The sequence below is a fragment of the Agelaius tricolor genome, unplaced genomic scaffold (genome assembly GCF_023055355.1).
Source record: "Agelaius tricolor isolate 1412-34295 unplaced genomic scaffold, bAgeTri1.0.p SCAF_25, whole genome shotgun sequence".
NCBI classification, from domain to species: Eukaryota; Metazoa; Chordata; class Aves; order Passeriformes; family Icteridae; genus Agelaius; species Agelaius tricolor.
In genome coordinates, this window is record NW_027269285.1 from 6,401,401 (window position 1) to 6,422,280 (window position 20,880).

General features: G+C 44.1%; 1 protein-coding gene across 9 annotated transcripts in view; it reads right to left on the reverse strand.

Moving 5' to 3' along the window:
* The window catches only part of CUX1 (cut like homeobox 1), a 276,733-nt gene that overhangs the window by 33,243 nt on the left and 222,610 nt on the right, over positions 1-20,880 (reverse strand). For 8 of the 9 annotated variants that reach the window (XR_011682422.1, XR_011682420.1, XR_011682421.1 and 5 more), the window contains 3 exons: positions 15,847-16,149; positions 11,404-11,592; positions 5,416-5,680 (listed from right to left, as the gene is read on the reverse strand). The exons of the other annotated variant lie outside the window; for it this stretch is intronic. Coding sequence is in view for 5 of the 8 variants with exons in the window: in XM_071448038.1 (XP_071304139.1) it covers positions 5,416-5,680; positions 11,404-11,592; positions 15,847-16,149 (757 nt within the window). In the remaining 3 variants the exon portion in view is untranslated. The remainder of the gene's footprint in view (positions 1-5,415; positions 5,681-11,403; positions 11,593-15,846; positions 16,150-20,880) is intronic. 9 annotated transcript variants of the gene reach the window in all.

Here is a 20,880-nt window from a genome sequence, read left to right on the forward strand (position 1 = left end):
TCAATGTTACAACTCACTTTAAAAGTTTTTTGACCAATCACACAAAGCAAAAGCAGATTGACAGTAGTTCTATCTTTAACCTTTGGTTAAAACAATGCTTGCTTATTTCAAATACAATACCTGTTTGTAAGCCTTCAAACACAACGCACAGAGCTCCATTATTAAGCCTAGAACTCCCTAATATCTCACTAGATAAACTTTTCTGCAGCTTAGGGAGTTATTCTAGACAAGCGTTAACACACGGACCATTGTTCTATTTGTCCTTTTCTACTTTTTACATAATTTTTCTGCTGACTTATCTCATGGCTACTCTTAGCTCTAATCACAGTTCTGCTGTCTCTGAGGCCTGCCTTCTGCAGCTTTCCCAAAACCCTCTGATTTTATGGATTCCCACAGCTGGTGAGGGGCTGGGAACACAAACCCTGTGAGGAGCCACTGAGGGAGCTGGGGGTGCTCAGCCTGGAGAAAAGGAGACTCAGGGGTGACCTTGTCACTCTACAACTCCCTGAAAGGTGCCTGTGCTCAGCTGGGGCTGGGCTCTTTCTCCAGGCAGCACTGACAGAACCAGAGCACACAGCCTCAAGGGAAATACAGGTTGGATATTAGGAAAAAGTTTTTAATGGAGAGAGTGATAAAGTTCTGGAATGGCTGCCCAGGGAGGTGGTGGAGTCCCCATCCCTGGGTGTGTTTAACAAAGCCTGGATGTGGCACTGGGTGCCAGGGTTTAGTTGAGGTGCTGGGGCTGGGTTGGACTCAATCTTGAAAGTCTCTTCCAACCTGGTCATTCTGTGAATTCTCTGAGTCTGCCAGGGTGGCAAGGAGACACCCACCTCCACTAAAAATGCCTTCCCACGCCCCTTGTCCCTTTCCACATTCCCTTTTGTGGAATCATTCAGGCTGAAAAAGACTCCTGAGACTACTGAGTCCAATTTCCAACCAAGTCCCACCAAACCCTACTGCCAAGTGCTGCATTGACCCATTGTTTGAACACTTCCAGGGGTGGGGACTCCACCTGGTGAGAAGTTAGTATTTTTAACAAAAAATATGAATACAGTTTTAGGAGATCCAGAATGAAGTGGATTGTAAACACAAAACAATTCAGATTTCTACTAGAAATAAGCCAGTCTTCCTAAACAAAAAAAACAACAAAACCACAACAGGAAAAAGCTGGACAAGCCCCTTGGTGTTCTCCTGGACAGTGAGGAGAAATGAAGATGAAACCAAGCCTGTTGTGCTGAAAGCACTGTGAGATAGCCCAGCCTGTGACAGGCTGCCAGTCTGGAGCTAGTCTGACTTCTGCCTCATTTTTTATTTAAAAAATCAATTTCAGAACATGAATAGTGACAAACCAAGCAGTGCCTTCCATAGGAATGACTGCACTCCATGTGCAGGCAGAATTGCCTGGTGTGCAAGGACACCCCAACACACCACCCCTGCCATTTAACTCAGGCCTTCCTCCCTCTTCCTTCTCTGTTCAGGAGTTCCCAAAATCCTCACAAGTACAGAAAAAATTTATAGAAAAACCTTAGAGTCTGGGCTAACCCTTTCTCTGTCCTGCTGCATCCATGGGAGAAGTGATGAACACCATTTAATTCCTAATTTAAAACCAAGAGGGAGCCCCAATGATCCATGGTCAGGGATGATGGGACCACAGGCCTGGGGAGAGTTTACCAGAACTTACTATTTTTCACAGTGAAGATAAAAACCTCTTGGTTTCAGGCCCAGGGAACTGCCAAGGGGCTGCAAACCACAAGTGACACGCTGTCCCAGCACTGATGGCTGTAAGGATTTTCTATTTTCCCTTAACTGTGCTGTGGAAGACAGCACAGAATGGAAAAACATTCAGCTAAATGGAGAACAGCACCTGAATACTGCTTTTGAAGCTATTGATCTTATTGACTTACTTGAAATGCAACAGAGTATTTCAGCAGTACTCGCTGACTCCACACTTTGGAAGGATTTAGGGGGTCTGTAATTTTCCCTAGGAGAATATTACTCACCTAAAAGAAGCCCACAGGTGCTAACATTAATTTTCTATTACCATTAACTGCAGGCATCCTGCTACATTGATTATCAGGCTCTATTTATGCCTAAAATCTCCCTGCATGGACATTGATCCAGAACATGGTGCTTCTGTAACATTCCCCAAGTCAGGAAAGGAGGCTGGTAAGAGCTCTGTGCCTGCATGGCATTTAAAATACCTCAGCTCCAGCAGGTGCTGGAGCTCACTGAGAATCTGACCACAGCCCTACAAACATCAAACCCATGTCTGTGGAAATCCCTGGAATTCACACCCAATATATTGCTGCTGGAATCTGGTCTGGCTCCTGATTAACGTGGTAATTAAATTCTTATGGCAAAGAAGACCTGGTGACAGCAGCTGGAGGATTGCAGAGAGCATTCCTCTTGGGAAGGTGTTGGCCTTGACATCCACACACCCAGCTGGATTTCACCAGTGGAACAAAAAACATCAGAGATCTCCTGGGTGTTTGCTGCAGCTCCTCAGACAAGCCTTCATGCAACATCAAAACCAGCACTATGTAGAGTTCATTGAAAAATACACTCAGAATTTAGAGTCCAAGAGTGCTGGATTACAATTCTAGAAAGTCTGGTTTCATTCCTGATGTGTCTATAGTGTAATTTCTGTGGCATACTGAATTGATGTGCCAGTTTCCACAGGTGAAGTGGGATAGAAATTCCTCCCTCCTGCTTTTTTGTACCATTCTTAAGACATCAGAGCCTCAAACTCTGATGTGTCCTGTATGTGCTTCACTAGTGCAAAGCAAGGGATATTCATTGTATATTCTGAGAGCTCTGTGACTGGTATGAATGCAAAGCCATAGATTTGGAGAAGCTTGCAGACATGTCAAAATCCTTTATACCCATTTATATTCTGAAGTGAATTATTTCTTTGCCTGCTGAGGATATTTTTTTCCAGCGTTTCTTTTTGCTGTAGGAAATAAATGCTAATGCTGACTTCCCATCTGGTGGATATAAAGGTAGATCCTGCTGTAGCAACCACCTTTGGAAAGTGAGATTTGGGCTGAATCCGAAAGGAAAAGCATCACTAGAGCAGGATTCCCAAGAGACAGCAAGACAAACTTGTCCAAATCTGTGCCCTCCCTTATCTAAAGATACAGAAAAATGAGTATTAAAGCACAAGCAGATGGTCAGAGATGTGGAACTGCTTCTGTATAAAAAGTCTTCAGTTTGGAAAAGAAATGGCTGAGGGAGAGTATGAAAGAGATAAATAAAGTGTGGCCTAGAGAAGACTGAAAGAAGGACCACTCATTTCTTATAACATATGATCAGCAGAACTGTCAGACCCTGCTCCCCTCACAGAACATGGAACCTGTCCCTTTTCTGCAACACCCTCCATGTGATTTAAGAGAAATTCATGCATGACAGCTAACAAAGTTATTGTCAAGGGGAACAAAAACCAGGTTTGTGTTTTGATTTTTCAGTGCTCAGCGCACACAGGGCTCCAAACAATCTTGAAACAGCTTTTGAAAGTCCTGGAGTCCCAGCAGCACATCTGGGAGAGGCCCAGACCACTCAAAGCTCAGCCTTGTGCTGCCCCCAGCCCCCAGTGTGTGCAGGGCTGGATTTTGTGTCCAGCTGTCAGCACCTCCTCCCCGGGAAGGTGGGGCTGGAGGCACCCATCACACGCCCAGGCAGGGCTGGATCTCCTGCTAACGAGGGAGGTGACACCTGCCACCAGGGGGAGGTGACACCTGCCACCAGGGGGAGGTGACACCTGCCACCAGGGGGAGGTGACACCTGCCACCAGCGCTCCCGCTCGTCTGCCCAAGTGAGAACAGCACATTTTGCTGTCAGGCCGAAGGGAACATATTTTCATAGGCATCCCTCCAACTCGTGTATAATTGCCTGCAAGTGGGAATTGGAAGAGGCCTGCATTTGGAGAACTCTGAGCAGTGAAAAGAGGCTGCATCTGTACTGAATTCAAGGCAGTGAAATCCAGTGTAAATATGATTACTTGATTTTTTAAAATTTTGTATTGTTTACTATAAACATTATTTAACTATTGTGCATAGTATTTCTGAGATAGCTCATTAAACTCTGCTGCTTTTGCTTCAGTAACTTCCCTGGTAAAAGCTGAGAAGGGCTAAAGTGAAAAACTACCCTTTAAATGTTAGCAGTTTTTAAAAACAAACAAGTTTAGCAATCTGGACTAATTAGGAACATTACTGGCTCCGAGTGAAGGAGCAGAATAGTATTAAATCTGGTAGCTTAACTGTACCTGTTCAATATTCATTAGCACAAATTTCTTGGAGAAAAGTCTGCTGCATTAATTAGGACTTCCAATCCCAAGCACAGTTGATAATATGTTTATTCAAATCCCTATAATTCTTATGTGCTATTCCAGCATTGTCTCTTTTTATCACTGTCTCTAGGCCAAAACCTCCTTCAGGGGCTCAAATGTGGAGAAGGTTCCTCCTCAAATGAGAGACCAACATTTTATTTCAGTAGGACTCAGTGATTTAATCATACCAATGAAATAAATCATAGAATTTTGGAATGGTTTGGGTTGGAAGGGACCTAAAAGCTCACCTTGTTCCATCCCCTGCCATGGCAGGGACACCTTCTACTGTCCCAGGCTGCTCCAAGCCCGGTTCAACCTGGCCTTGGGCACTGCCAGGGATCCAGGGGCAGCCACAGCTGCTCTGAGCACCCTGTGCCAGGGCCTGCTCACCCTCACAGGGAACAATTCCTTCCCAATATCCCATCTATCCCTGCCCTCTGGCTGTTTAAAGCCATTCCCCCTTGTCTTGGCACTCCAGGCCCTTGTAAGAAGCCCCTCTCTGTGGCCACATCTGACTTCAGGGTTATTGGCTCTGCGTCCCTCAGGACTCCATGAAACTTCCCAGAAACACAGCACACTGTGCCTATTTTCAGAGCTTGGTGACTCAAGACCTAAAAGAAAATCCTTTTTTTCTTCTGATGCAGAAAAATGACACAATGAAAGCAGGGCAATTCTGATGGCATCCAATGAAGGACATTTCCAAGTACCCCCCACCCAGTGACCCAGGGACAACACCCACCACACACCCCACACGTGTCAGTGTGTGTGCACATGTGAGTCAGGCAGAGCAGCCTGGCCTGCTGCAGTGCCCTTATAAATATTCATCAGTGGACATCTCTACATCCACGCCCACCCCAAAAGCCAGACTTTCTGTTTAAAAGCACTACTCACATCAATATGTGAGTACAGCTGCTCCTCAGGGATGACTTAAAATTAGTCTGGAGCATTAGCACTGTGTTAGTGAGAACCTCCCTGCTGTCAAAGCTGCTTGTTTTGCACAACCATCCCACACAGTGTGCTGAGGCAGAGCAGCACTGCCAAAGCCAAGCCAAGCCAAGCCAAGCCCTCCCTGAGGAGCAGAGGTCACTCACCTGTAATTGTGGAACCAGTTGATCACGGTGCTGGTTTTCAAGTTGAGCTGCGTGGCGAGTTCCTCAATGGTTTTTGGTGATGGGTATGGCTTTTGCTGGTAGGCTCGTTTGAGAGCTTCTTTCTCCTCTGGTGCCAGCACCACCCGGGGCTTCTTGAGCTGGTGCTGGGGCTGGGGGCTGGCACCCTGGCTGTAGTCGATGCCAGCGGACGAGGACTCGCAGGACTGGCTGTCGCTGACGGAGCTGTGCCGCCGTTTCATGTAGGCTGCAAGAGAGGGACACTGGGTCAGCCCAGGATGAGTACAAATGTACAGTCAAAGGATTCTTATCTATCAGGGTCTTTGTAACTTGGGTGTAAACTTGCTGCTGAGAAGGAAGGATGGGGAAAGCGTAGGGATAAACATGGAGATGGCAGGTGGGTGTCACAGACATATTTTATGAAAAATGCCTTTGTTAGGATCTTTTCTCCTGAGAAGCTGAGAGGCCTCAGAAACAAAATGTAAACAATAATTATCTGCTGCTGTGGAATGCAACAAGTGCATCTGTGATTGGTCTCATGTGATTGTTTTTAATTAATGGCCAATCATAGTCCAGCTTAACTCCAAGATTAACTTAACACTTAACTCCAAGATTCCCCTCCTCTTTCTCTTTAAAAACATCCCAAGATTTTTGCCCTGGTGGGGTTTTATTTTTGCCTGTATGGGGAGAAGAGGGAATATGGGACCAGTCAGAAGCTGCAGAACATCCCACTCAGGTGTGTGGGGCAGGTAGGTCTGCAAAGCTTTCAGAGGAAGCAGCTGTCTTGGACTCTCTGCTCAGTCACAAGATTTTATTATCATTCTTTTCTATTTCTTGCTAGCCTTCTGATGAAATCCTTTCTCTATTCTTTTAGTATAGTTTTTAATATATCATTTTCTTTTAATATAATATATATCATAAAACAATAAATCAGCCTTCTGAACATGGAGTCAAGATTCTCATCTCTTCCCTTGTCCTGGGACCCCTGCAAACACTGCCACAGGTGGGGATGCAGGGATGGGCTGCTGGGAGGGGATGGGAAGGATGAGAGACCAAATGAAGGGAGGATGCAAGAGGCAGAAAGAGAAGAAAAGAGGGTAAAGTCAGCTGGAAACCTGCCAGAGTTTGCTGCCTTTACAATGAACGTGGGACACGAATGACAGGGTTCAGTTCACACGACTCATTTCACATTCACTCCTTCAGGAGGAGCGAGCTCCCACGCAGGGCCCTGACTGGGACAGTTGTGCTTCGTTTTGACTGAAAGGGGTTTGGTGGTTAAAACACTTCAGGTGTACATGGAGGTGTCTCTGACATGAAGGCAAACATGACTGTGGAAGTGGAGCTGCAGCATTCCCAGCCTTCCCCAGCCATCTCCAACACACGATGGCGCCTGGAGCTCGGAGATGCCAGGGATGGGCTGAACAACCATCGGGCGTTTGCTGCCTTTCCCTACAGCTCTCTGCTGAGGTGGTGACAGGTTAGGAAAGAAAAGCAGCCCCCAGCACCCTCCTCCCCTACACAAAGCTCCTTCCAAAACACAGACACTTTGAAGAAAGCTCTCCCTGCACTGATGGGCTCGGTGAGGCCGATGGCAGGAGCCTGTGATCCTGCCACTGACCTTCCTCCCTGATTGGGAATGAATTATCCTGGCAAATTCCACAAGGAAGGAGTCCCAGCAAAGGCTGTCACTGACTTGATTGATTTACACTGGGCATGGAGAGGTGGGATTTACTGCACCTGGCAGTATCATGCACAAGCATTGCTAATGAGGGGGCTGAAAACAGCAAATATAGATGAATCTTGTCAATAAAATATTTAATGGCTGTTAAATACCTTCTAGATATTAAAGAGTTTATGTATTCAAGAGCTAAAATTTGATAACCTCGGGTATTAAGTTGCAGATTACACCAGCCTGACATCAATCCAGCAGGCATTAAATCTCCAGAAGCCAGGAGCTCTGGTTGGAGCCAGGGACACTGTGGGGCCAGTCACACTGGTCAGCAACCAAATTCTTCAAAAATTCAATTTTTCTCTCCCCCCAGCTCTGCCTTCAGGCTGAGGCTGCACAGTGGATAAAAAAATCAGTGCAATCAAATCAACTGCAGTGTTCAAACCCCAGCCAGTGCCTCCTGGCAGGGCTCCCTCCAGGACTGGCTGGGTTTGCTGGCTCCAGAGGGTTCCAGCCCCTGCCCTCTCCATGGTGCCTCCAGTGGGACCTTTGGCTTGACTATCATGGCAGTGAATTCTGAACACACTCTGTAACCTTTGGGGGTATCTGCATGGCCCACATTTTGTTTTTCCTGAATATGACAGATTACCTGAGGATTGCCTACTGTGTAAGATCACTGATATGGAACACAACGTGAGTTGCTCATGATCCATCACTCTGACGTGATACAGTCCTGCACACGTTTGAAATAACCATAAAAAACAAAGTGGTTTTTTTTTTTTTCAAATAAATCTCCTTTAAAAATACACCTATTTAAGTTGTTCCAACCGGATGTAAAACTGCAAAAAAAATGCATTATTTCAAGATGACCCATTGGCCTTATTTTTGCAGTCTTCAAGGAACTGTTACAACCTTCAACCATGGAATTAATCATTCCAGCAAGATAATCTCATATTCCTATAAGGTGTTTCATCTCAAAACTCCTTCCTGGGTGTTATTTCCAACTTGCATTGACCTGCAAACTACAGCCAAAGCTCCCTTGTTTCCTTGCACAGCAGAACCAAGAGGCTGGAGGATAACATCCATCACCTCAGCAATGGGCAGCAGCTTCAAGGAGGCCCAAGACAAACCAGAACCTGGCATGGGAGATGTGACAGGGGCTCAGATCACCTCTGACTGGAGTTTCTGGAATTTGGCCAGGTCACTGAGTCAGCATGAGACACACAGGGATCAGGATGGGCTGGATCTCCCTTTGTCTGCTCTCCACAGGATGGGATTTCTGGCAGGGCAGAGCTCCTGTCCTTAAGCAGCAAAGGACAATGTGGAGCTGTGAGAGCTTGGGAAAAATGTCATTCCTTCCTCTGCTCCTGTAATCTCACACTGGGATCACAAAAGGTGCACTGGCTGAGCTGGGATGCTCTCATGAGAATGGAACAAATGATATAAAAGCACATTATTTCATTAAAATACAAAAAAAGAGGAGGATGTCCCACTGTTCTGTCAGAGCAATTGTTTTCTGGAGGACAATCTGCTATCAGGACAAATTTCCACTGGGCCAAAGGCAGAACTAGGACTCAGACTTCTGGCTTTAATGCTGGTCACTGGAAACTTAGATGACGTTTTTAAAAGCTTTTCCATTTTTATTTTTATTTTTAAACATATGTGCTGTGTGCAGACAACGTAAGGAGATCATTCAGCACATTTGCAGTGACAGCAAGGCTCAAACTGGAATCCAAGTTACAAACACACTTTATTTTTGGAGAAGTTTGATTTTTGTCTGTGACCAGTCTCCATTTCTCAGGAGATATATGAAAAAAAAGGAAACCCAGCTGTAATTTGGGCAAAAGTCTGGATCTGGGTCTGAGGCTGGCTGAGTTCCACCTTTCCCCCCCAATCCATGTGTGCCCAGCTATGGATGCCACAGACACCACTGCACAGCTGCCCACTGAGATAAAACAGAGCCCCTTTTAATATAATTTTTACCTTATGTGGTATTGAACAAGATTATTAAAAAGTGAAATAATGGGGAAATAAAGGGAATTCAATTTTCTCCTGACAGCAGTGCTGTTCTGTGAGGAGTGTGATGCTCCAGCAGCCCAACACCCCAGAGGTTATGAGAGGAATGGACATTTCCAAGGCAGGAAAGGTGTGCAAATGTCTCAGCCTGGTGAGCATGAAGCCCCAGCTCCCTCCAAAGAGGTTGGTCAGTGTACATGGCAAATTTTCAGAACCTCTTAAAAGGGACATTTATAGCACAAACTTCAGACTGGTGGAACAGAAAAAAAAAAAAAAAAAGAGATATGCAGTTCACCTTTATCATAATTATTAATTTACTCCCTTAATAAAATGTGGCAGAGAAATAATTGATAATAATGTTTCACTGGAAGCAGACCCAGTTGCATTGTTCTTTAACTGACATTAGCTGAAGGGAAAGTTAAATTCTTAATGTGGCTCTGGAGCAATTTAAAAGGTTAAATCACAGGATCCTTACCTGCATGAAAGGATTTTGCAGAAAATACAGGGCAGAATTCACTTTAGACTGTTCTGAGGACAGCACTTGCACAGTTCAGGAGCTCAGAGCAGAGTCTCAATGATTTATGGCCTTATCTCTATTCAGATGCCATCTACAGACCATATGTATTGCTCACTATTTGATAAGAATCCAGTTTAGAAAATCGTTTTGAAAGGATATTGTCAGTAGTACTTTTAAATTATTTTTATTTTATTTTGCTGCATTATGGGCAATATTCTCTGTGAGGCTATAAAAATCCAGCTAGTTGACAATTTTATTCCTGCCATGTTTCTAATACAGCAAAACTCCTCATGATTCCCTTTGGTTTACAGTTGTTAGTGGGAAACCCAAGTGGATTTTTCTCCCCATGGAAGATCATACATGTGCTAAGATACTGCACTGCTTTATTTTATACTGGTTACTGTGACAAGGACTTGAATTTCTTCTTAAAAGCCTGCAAGACTATCATTTTCCCAGAAGCTCCCTCACTGCAATTTTAAATATAATCACCAAGTTCTTGATCAAATGTGTAAATGCTTTCAGAACATCAGTCAACAGCAGAGCTTGCAGTGTACACGATTAATGATGTCTGAGCTAATATCATTAAGGGGTAGCTCCAGAGATGTATATATCATTAATTAGTTAACTGCTGATAATGGCAGCCCACGAGTCTCTCTTGTAAAATCACATGAACATACTAAAAACAGGGCTCTGCATAACCACTGGGTTTTAGTTATGAATTTAAAATGGAGAGACTTGGATAAATTTGCAGGATGTACTTCCTGCTAAGATACCCAGTAACAACTCAGAGCACTCACAGGTCCACCCCCATGACCCTGTTTTATGTGAGCATGACACAAATTTTATTTTATTAACACAATCACCTTACCCCTCCCTATAAAGGCTTCAAATATCATTATTCTGCAATAGCCTTTCATAAAGGCTGCATTTTTCTCTCCTCCCAGCAGTCATCAGTGCAGGACTGGCAAGGAGCTTTCCCAGGAATCAATGCACAGTTCTTCCAGCCCAACATCTGTGACCAGCTGCAGCACTATTAACTAATAACCCAAACCCACATTTCTCATTTAGTAAGGTAAGTTATCAGTGATACACCAGGGCCTCAGTAATTATCTATAGGAGAAAACAGCAATGATTCCCCAGCAGCTGGTGAATATTTAGGGTTTGGGGTTGGCTTTTTGTTGTGTGTCACAGACATCTTTTATGAAAAATCTTTTCCTTAAGATTTTTTCTCCTGAGAAGCTGAGATGCTTCAAGAACAAAATATAAACAATGGTTATCTGCTGCTGTGGAATGCAACAGGTAGATTTTTGATTAACTCATGTTGGTTGTTGCTAATTAATGGCCAATCACAGCCCAGCTGGCTCGGACAGAGAGTCTGAGCCAAAGCCTTTGTTATCATTCTTTCTTTTTCTATTCTTAGCCAGCCTTCTGATGAAATCCTTTCTTCTATTCTTTTAGTATAGTTTTCATATAATATATATCATAAAATAATAAATCAGCCTTCTGAAACATGGAGTCAGATCCTCATCTCTTCCCTCATCCTCAGACCCCTGTGAACACGGTCACAGTTGTGTGTTTGTTTTCCTTTTATTTTGAGACGTATCTGCTTGAGCAAGCATCAAATAAAAGCTCCAAAAAAAACCTGTGGTGAAGTCTTTTTGCACAAGCCTCATAACAGTGGATCAATGCTGCCTCTCCACTATTTCTGGAGGGTTCTAAAGCCAGGCTGAGGAGTGCAAGGTGTGAGTCAGCACTCTGCTCCTGTTACCTTTTTTCTCCATGCGCTTCATATCCATCAGCTTCTCCACGTTGTTGGGATCGTTGAGCCACAGCTGCATACGGACAAAGGGCTCCCTTCCCTTCAGACTCAGCTTGTGCCAGGGCTTGGGGCGAGCCAGCAGGTCTGAGACAGAGCCTTGGGTCAGCCCCAGGATTGTCTCCCCAAACAAACGCTGACCTGATGGGAAATTGAGAAGAGCATGAATTCACTCAGCTGAGACACGGCAAAGAACACGAGATCATTCCTCAATTATTCTGATTTCACAACTGCTTCAAAAACCCAGAAGAAACATTTAGGAGAATAAATGCTCTGCCCCCCACTAGAAGGGTAAATATTGAGCTTTGGTTTAATCCTCAGGATCTGCCTGGGATAAAGGGAGGAGCTCGACACGTTTGGGGAGCGGGACCTTACAGTGAAACAGTGTGCAAAAAATAAAATTAGGAGAGGAAAAATAAACTGAACTTCTAGCTAAGCAGGCCAACTAGTGAGAGCAGTGAGGCTACTTAGCTCTTATGCAGGAGGGCAGTGCCACAGCTTTGTTCCAACAGGGCAATCCAAACATTTCCAGCACTCAGTGAACCAAGAGCAATGCAACCTCCCCCTTCAGCAATGGCCATATAAATGTCCCCACAGAAACATGTATGGAATTTCTGTGCTGTGCTATCTGGGGGGATCTAACTGTGCCTTACTCACTAGAGATAATCAGAATTTGCAATACAATTTTTGTTTTACAATCTCCACAGTATTTCTAATTAAGAATAGTTAATTTTAGTTCTCTTACAAAATGCTGTCATCTGGCAGGGTAAAATCTGCAAATGCTTGACAGTGTACAGTGTTCATATGTGCACTGCTGACAATGATTTTATATGGGGAAGATCTAACTTATTAAGGACTAGGGAAAATGCCTGTGCAGCTCAAACCCAACCACAGAGCTGATTTTCTAACCCCCTTCAGTTCAGTGCTCTTCCTCAGCTGCACTGCCTTGATACCAACTTCTGCTGCAGGAGAGCCTGGAGTCATCTGAGTCATCAGGATTTAAGATAACAAATGCTGCTGCCATGGCATTTCAAGATAACCCAAAGATCTTTCCATAACCCCCAAATGTGGGGCTCAGGGTCCTATGTCTGATCTGCAGCTGCTGAGTGCCCTCACTAACACACAACTGAACATTCTCCCTCCACATCCCAGCACTTGTAGCCAGTGGTAACCAACAGATCCCTAAGGGACAATGGGGTGAGGGGGAGTTCTGACCCCACAGCTCTGCAGGAGAATCCCAAGCCTGCAAAAGCACCACCAGCTCTTCACAGCCTTCCCTGATCCTGACACAGACAGCTCATGGCAAAGATCTGCTCTACAGACTCATCCCCTGCACTTAACTCCAAGATTCCCCTCCTCTTTCTCTTTAAAAACATCCCAAGATTTTTGCCCTGGTGGTTTTTTTTTTGCCTGTATGGGGAGAGGAGGGAATATGGGACCAGTCAGAAGCTGCAGAACATCCCACTCAGGTGTGTGGGGCAGGTGGGTCTGCAAAACTTTCAGAGGAAGCAGCTGAGATATTGAGAGGCAGAGAGGTGAAAGGAGAACAGGGCTTAACATGACACACTGCTAATCAGCTCCAAAACTAGCCCTGAAAACAGCTCCTACAGACTGAACAGAAACCTACATTCAGAATTCACTCAAGTTCCTGAGTAATAAGTGATTTCCTACTACCCTCAGTATCAGGAAAATCAGACAAAAGAGGTAATTCAGAGGAAATGTTATCAATTTTATCTTTATGTTTTTATCACATGTCTTGCTGGGGTAACCTGCTCCCTATTTGTATTTAAAAACATCAGCAAGGCCTCATCCATTTCCCTCTAAACCTGCCAGCTAGTAACAAGATAACACAGCCACTTAAAAAATCTGCTATTGTGTTGCCACATGAACAGGAATATGGGCACAGATTTGCAAAAGGGTTGGGAATGAGCAGTGCTGGCAGTGCTGTTGAAGGAAATGAACCTTTAAACTACAGCCTAAAAATTAAAAATGCAAATGTGGAAGGAGGTAACATCATGTTCTCTAGGTGTTAAGAACAAAGCTAAAGATGTTTGTGTTGTTTATTTCATGTCAGGATATGGCAGGACAGGAGAAAACACCTGAAAGCCTCCCAAGCTAAGGGGGAAGGTGTCAGAAATCATCCCTGGGAGGGAGCAGGTGTAACATGCTCCATCTTCAGCAGAGCACCAGCAATAACAGCAATATTTTTAAGCACAGGTTTCCTAAACCTCCTCCCCACCCTTCATGCCTGTTCCCACTGATGTAGATCCTACTGGATCTCTCATGGAAAGTCTTGACCCTTCCTACAAAGTGCCCCATATGCCCTATCCTCAAACAGCTGAGTGCATCATCTTCCCTCTGTGAGCTCCTGCAGCCCAGCAGGGAATCCCTGAGCATACTCTGACTTTTGGAGCACATCTCAGTGTGAACAGTGTGATGAAGGCACAGAACCTTCAGAGGATGCTTTGGGTTGGAAAGGAACTTTAAGATCACCCAGTTCCAGCTCCTAGTAAAAGGAAAACCTTCCACTGGCCCAGGCTGCTCCAAGCCTTGTCCAAACTGGCCTTGGGCACTTCCAGGGATGGGGCAGCTGCTCTGGGCACCCTGTGCTGGGACCTCCCCACCCTCAGAGGGAAGAATTCCATCCTAACATCCCACCTGAACCTGCTCTGCTTCAGTTTGAAGCCATTCCCCTGACTGGTGAGGGGAGGAGAGACCCACCCAGCTCAGTCTGAACTGTTCTGTGCAACTGTGGCCTTTACTGGCTGGTGACACTGGGACACCTCAGCCACCACCAGCTGCCTGTGACAGGTTCACAAGGCCCCGTGGCCTAAAGCAGAGAAACCTGTGCACCAGAAAAGCTGGTGCAGCAGCACACTGAGGGCACAAAAGGAGACATTGAAACTGGTTCCACACCTAATGCAGAGTTTGGGGCACATTTCCTGGCTCTTCTGCTGCTTTTTAGGCTTGTCAGCCACACTGTAGGAAAACAAAATCATGGGAAATTAAAAAGACTAAGTAAAAATGGCATCAAAGCAAATGTAGACAAAAATATGTTTTTTTCCAAGCCTCTCTGGAACACCAGAGCAGGTACAGCACTCAATAGCATTTTGCCCAAAAACCAGGGGCTTGGATCTGCAAACCCTTACCATGATTTGGGGCTTTATCTCTACCTTATCTCCACTGAACAAGCAACCACCATCTGCCCCAGCTAAGGGCATGGGCAAGGAATTCTGCTGGGCTCAGTGGAACACAATCTCATTCATGCTCTGTCAGTCATCAGGGCCATTTCCTTTTTTTCCTCCCAAATGATGTTAAATGAGAACTTGGACCTCCCCCATCCCAGTATTTTTTCCCCTTAAAAAATATTTTAAGGAAATAACACATTCTTCTGTGTCTAGATGAAAAGAGGCTTCCTCACATACTAAAATAGAGGAGATTTTACTTTCACAGTCATCACGTTCAGATGATATGGATAAAATTCTTCTCTCATAAGTAACACCACCAGTCTAAATCTAAACTTTTGGTCCTATTTGTAGTGAAGGAAGAGGAGCTGGTACTTCTGGGGAGCACCAGCCATTCCCCTGAACACCTGATGCAGGTGGGCTGGATCCCTTGCTCAGACCCAGAAGCAGGAGCAGGTAACACTGGCACAGCCTTACTGCCCTCCTCCAGAGCCCTCAAAGGACCCACAAACACTCCCCAAAGCCTTGGGGGGGGGGAAAGAAGGGTTAAAAACATGAAGAACCAGTGATTTAGAGGCACAGTGACAGATTTCCCATACTCACATCAGGTTATTCCCTGTGACCATTCCAAACAGTCATGGCAATAAAGGCAACAGCCAAAAACCCATCTGTAGGCAAAAGCAGCCTGAGTTTTGCACACCTCTAAGCAGAAGAACTGAGTGGCCCTGCACATTTATCTCAGGCTCCTCTAAACCTCAGCTGAGTGTGGATTTTCCCTCCCAGCTCTGCAGGACACTGCTCCTCCTGATTGTGGTGCACCTTCCTCTCCAACCATGCTGGGCTTCTCTACTTCACCCAAAATGGGCCTGGAATTTACAAGTGTGGGGGAAAAAGCCTTTCCCAAGGGGAGATCTCCCTGGCTCTGGGGTTCTGGGGGTGCTGACAGCCTGCTGGACTCTGCTTTGGGAGGTGGGAGCAGTACCTGGCTGCTGAGCCAAGAAGAACAAGGGTGTGATGGGATCTGAAGTAGAGTGTGACAATCTGAAAGGAGTTTTCCACCAGTTTAAAAAGATTTTGTATCTTTTTAGCAAGTTAAAGCTTAGGCCAGAGTCAAAGCCAGGCATTCTCATTGACATCCACTGGAGCTAACAATAAAAACATGAACACTTACACATGATTTTGGTCAAGAAATGAGAATAAAGAGATTTACCAAGATTGTTGTCCGTGAGCACTTCCTTGACCCTCTTGGTGATGCCATAGGTGTCCAGCTCAGGGGACATGGCCACCAGTTCTTGGATGCTGAGTGCAGAGTGGCCTGAGAGTGGCAGAGGGGTTGTGGATTGGGATTCAGATGCAGGTGGCTCACTGGATTCCTGGGATTTGCCATCCTTACTCGTCTCTATGGCAGGGCAGGGCTGCTGTACCAACTCAGTCAGGCTTTTCACTGATTCACTGGAACTCATGGGAGATTCAGGAGCAGGACTGCAACTGGCAGAAGTCTTTGGAGTACTTTCTGTAAGTAAAAAAAAGAGAAAAAAGTCCCCACTTTAGCATAATTGTAATGTTTTGATTGCAGGATATTTAACTTTCCTCCTCATTTATATTCTACCTACTTAAAGAAATGCCTAAGTATGCAAAATGGTATTTGCTATGACTTGGGTACTAAAAAGCCTCTTTTTAAAAACAAGAATTATTTTCTAATTTTATCTTGAGTCGTCTCTGATTTCTTCTAAAGACAAGATGTACAAATACAAATAAAAATCAGGAAAAACTGAAGTGCAATAGTCTGTAAGTTTGCATGCAATTTCCTTGGTCAGGAAATCTCAGTTTTGCTTGTCACAACATTTTTATATAAGGATGGTTTTAAAGCTACCATTCTAGACTGGTTTAAACTTCCTTCTGTGACTTGTCAGAAACTCACTCAGCCACTATTTTGTTCTGTCAATGAGGGATTTTCTACAACTGATACAACTCTCTGTCTTGAGAGTGTTATTGATTTCATTTTGTTTCTTATCACACACATCACATTTCTGCAATTCTCTTTGTCCAGAAATAACAAGATTAAAATACAGTTTGTAATTATGCTGTATTAATTAAAGAATTTGAAAATCCAACATAAAGATATTGAGTGGGTCAGGAGACACCCAAATCTGTTATTGTGACACTTGGTTTAAAGGAAAGCTTTCCCAATCTGTTAATTTGCCAACAACAATAGGTTCTGTACAAACTGTTTCCCCCCAATAAATTTATCTCTCACAGAATGTACTGACTGAGCTTATTCAGAGATTCCAGACATCTGAGGGTACAGGCTGAACCTTTTTTAAAGCAACATCACAGAGGCACTGTGGTTTACAAGAACCACTGAGGAGATAAGGAGCACGGGCGATTTCTCCATCCACAGCTTTTCCCATTTCTGTGGGGCTGCTTCCTCCTCCTTGCTGCCTCCCACCCATTACCAGGGTTTATGGCTTGGATTCCAGCCTCACACATCCCTGGCTTTGGCTCCAGCTGCCTGCAGGAGGCTGACAGAGCCCTCAGCTGCACAAGGAGGAGCCCAGAGCCCATCTAAACCCAAGAGAGCCCAGAGTTTTCTCTGTGGTGCTACCACAGAGGTCCTATCAGGCAGTGGCTGCCAGCAAACCTCACTGTTTTTTGAATTTGTTATCCAGAATATTGTCAGATCATTCCAGAGCATGCAGCCTGTGCAGCATGGAAACATATCCCAAATGCTGAAGGGAAAGTCAGGCCCAGGAGGAGCAGAGTGCAGAGGATAATGGTGTTTGCTGTTCAGGGTCCTGGGAGCTTCCCCATGCTGCATTCAAGAGCTTCCCTGACACTTGAAGTTGCTCTCTCAAACCTAAAAATCTGACTTTTTCCTTAGTGCTTTATGTGAGATGCAAAAGAGGAAGACAACAACTGAGGTGCATGTAAATCTTTAAGGCAAAGGGGATCCTACAAATCCTATTTCTTCTCTCTGCTCACCCTGGGTCATCATACAACTGAACAGAAACCCTGGGAAATGTTATTTCTGTATCAGGAGCAGCAGAGGAATTGTACTGTAAATTTGCCCTGATTCACCCATGCGAGGGACCAATTTGGCAGCTCATCCATCTTGTTCACTGTACACTGTCAGGGATGGCATGAATTCCCCACATGATAAACAGATTTCTTCTCAGGTCTGTGTCCTTTAACCCACAGCAAGGTCAAAATTATGGCTGCCTAGCTAATAAACTGCACAGCACTCGTTCAACTTCCCTCTAATTTTGTCCCTTGTGCCAGCTTATACAAATCTTACTGAATAACTGGAGCAGCTGCAAATTTCCTATACAATTCCTCATCTGTGCACGGTGAGCCACACACACACACACACACAGGGGGAAATAAAGGACAAAATAATAAAAAAAAAACAAACCCAAAAACCAAACCAAACCCAACCACACAGGACTAAACAAAAGCATTTCCTAATGCCTCCTTCTCCCTCTCCTTTCCCTGCCCAGCCTAATTATGAACACAACAAAGGTAATCTGTGTTATCATCTATCACTGAGATGCTCTCTATTGCTCACATATTAGCTTATTTATTTTTTATATCACTCACCAAGAGCTTACTTGAATTTCATTTTTAAGACCAATCTGCTGCTCATTTACTCCAAAAGGTGGGATTATCTGAATCTAATTTTGGAAGGCAGTACAGATGACAAACTGCTTTTTTTCCCCACCAAAAGGCAAGTGTACAGTGATTTCAGGCGAGGCATTATGTACATGTACTACAAATAACTCAAAATATGTTCCCTATTCATTTTTAGCATTTTTCCCTTCTGGAAAAACATTTTCAAGATCACATAAATATTTGAGGGAAAGATCCATTATTTGGGACAGTAAATTCAATAATCAAATAATGCAAACATTTCCCGTTAATCTACTTAAAAAATTAAATAGACATTTAGAGTACAAGTGACTGCTGACAGAACAAAGGGGAAAATTGACTGTATTCACTATTCCAGATTTAACTGTCAATCCACAGCCATTTCACATGGTTTATGAAATAATTTGTCTGTATTCATTTCTCTCAAGTTCCTCACAAGACAAAGACACAAATTCAGGATATCTGAAAAATATACATTAAGATTTCCAAAGCAGCAATTGAACATTTCCAATGAAAACAATACATTGAAAGCTTATTTCTTTAAAACTTGCTCTGCTTTTTTAACCCCAGACTGCTCTGAAGAATAACACTAACTTAAAAGCAATCAATTTCCTTAAAAGTAATATTCAATGGATGTTTTCACATTTATGTTTAAGGAGGAAAGGACCATTTTGTCCATATAAATATAAAACTGTATTACAGAACAACCTGCAAACTCCATGGCCTCCATTTATTGATGAAATTATTTCAATAAATTCCAGGTAAACTTTGCTATACCAAAGAGGTTTGTTTACCAACAGCCTGCATCCAATATAAGATGTGAAGTAAAAGCTCCAAAGCTTCAAAAATGAAGTGATGGAAGAGCTGGAGAGATCAAGAGCATCACCAGTGACAAGGTCATTGCAGAACCTGGGAAATTTTTAAGTTTCAGTAGCCAAAGACATCAGTGGTGCCCTGAGTTTTACTGGGGGAAACAGAGTGTCCCCAAAAATGACTTCATGGGAAGATGGTGACCATCAGACCCTGCATGTGATGAAGACACAGCTTAACATGACATTTTAAATGATAAAAAACCCCATGTAACTTCTGCACAGTTACAGGCTGGTGTTGACAAATGCCATTAAAGATGCAAAGACAGCAGAAATGCACTTAAATCATCCAAACTTTTGAGGATGTAAGTAAAACTGAGCCATGAAAGGGCAAAGGTTCTGCCAGCACTTTTTACATTATTAATTCAAAATACAGTCTGGGGTATAGGGAAGTTAAACCCTTCCAAGTGATTTTAAGGAGCACATTCAAATACGCAGCATTAAAAATAATGATCAAAAATGTAAATCAAGTGATGTCTGCAGAAATGGGGCAGCAAGCTGAAATGTTTGGCAAGTGGAACTGGGCCCCATTCATGGCCAAGATGTGCAGAGAACCAAAGAGCAAGAGTGGCTATTTCAGAGCTGATAACACAGCTCAGACAGAGCCCCTGCACTGAAGGGGAGCTGCCAGACTTTGGAGGGAAATGCCTCTGAATAATACACCTGATTCAGTCTGCCAGCACAGATACTCTGCACATGTCACTCCTGGAAGAGCACACAGGACTTATTCTTAAGTCAGGAAATTCTTCCCTTCTGTTTTTTTCCTATAATACTAGAGATTATTATAGGAAAAACCAGAAAAAACAGTATAATACTGTGCATACTTTAGATGCACTCTAAAATGAAGATGTATAAAAGAGTGGAAGCAAAGTCAACTTACACAAATATCTCCTGTTTTCTTTTAAAACACTATTTTCTCTCTATCTCTCTCAAAATATTAAAAAATATAAATATATAAATATATAAAATATATAAAATTGCTGCTGGAATGACCATCTAACTGCAACAAAACCCCAAACCATCATCACAGCCTGCCCTTTCCCTCCCCATCCCTTAGTAGCTATCTGGTAAGAAACTAACTTTGCAAACAATTCAGCAAATAGGTCTGAGTATTTTACAAACCTGGTTGAGAACCATACTAAATTAACCCTGCCTTAATTACACAAACACAGAAAATCTTTAGTGGTCCTGCATTCCTTGGCACAATGGATGAATCCAAATGCTGCTCTGGTCCCAACCATCCCCTGCACCTTCCCCACAGCATCTGCCATGACAGTGTTTTGGAAAATGTGAGGAAATCTGAAATCAGAGTTCTTGTCTCAGTTCATTGATCACAGGTGGTTTTCCTGAACTCCAGATCTTCTTATTCTTCTCCAAGACTTCCCCATCACCATCTTCCCTTCACCATGTTGGGATGAGATCCCCAGTACTGGATCCTGGGGTCTCAGCTGCTTGGCCATCCCACTGATAGTCTGCAAATCAGCTGGAAACACTTACAAAGGTTTCCAGCACAGTCTCAGCCTGACACCTCCCTCTGCTCTGCTCTGCCATGGTCATGGGCAGATTCCCTGCAGAGTGTGAGGAACCCCAGCCTGACACCTCCCTCTGCTCTGCTCTGCCATGGTCATGAGTGTAAGGAACATGGTCATGAGTGTAAGGAACCCCAGCCTGACACCTCCCTCTGCTCTGCCATGGTCATGGGCAGGGTCCCTGCAGAGTGTGAGGAACCC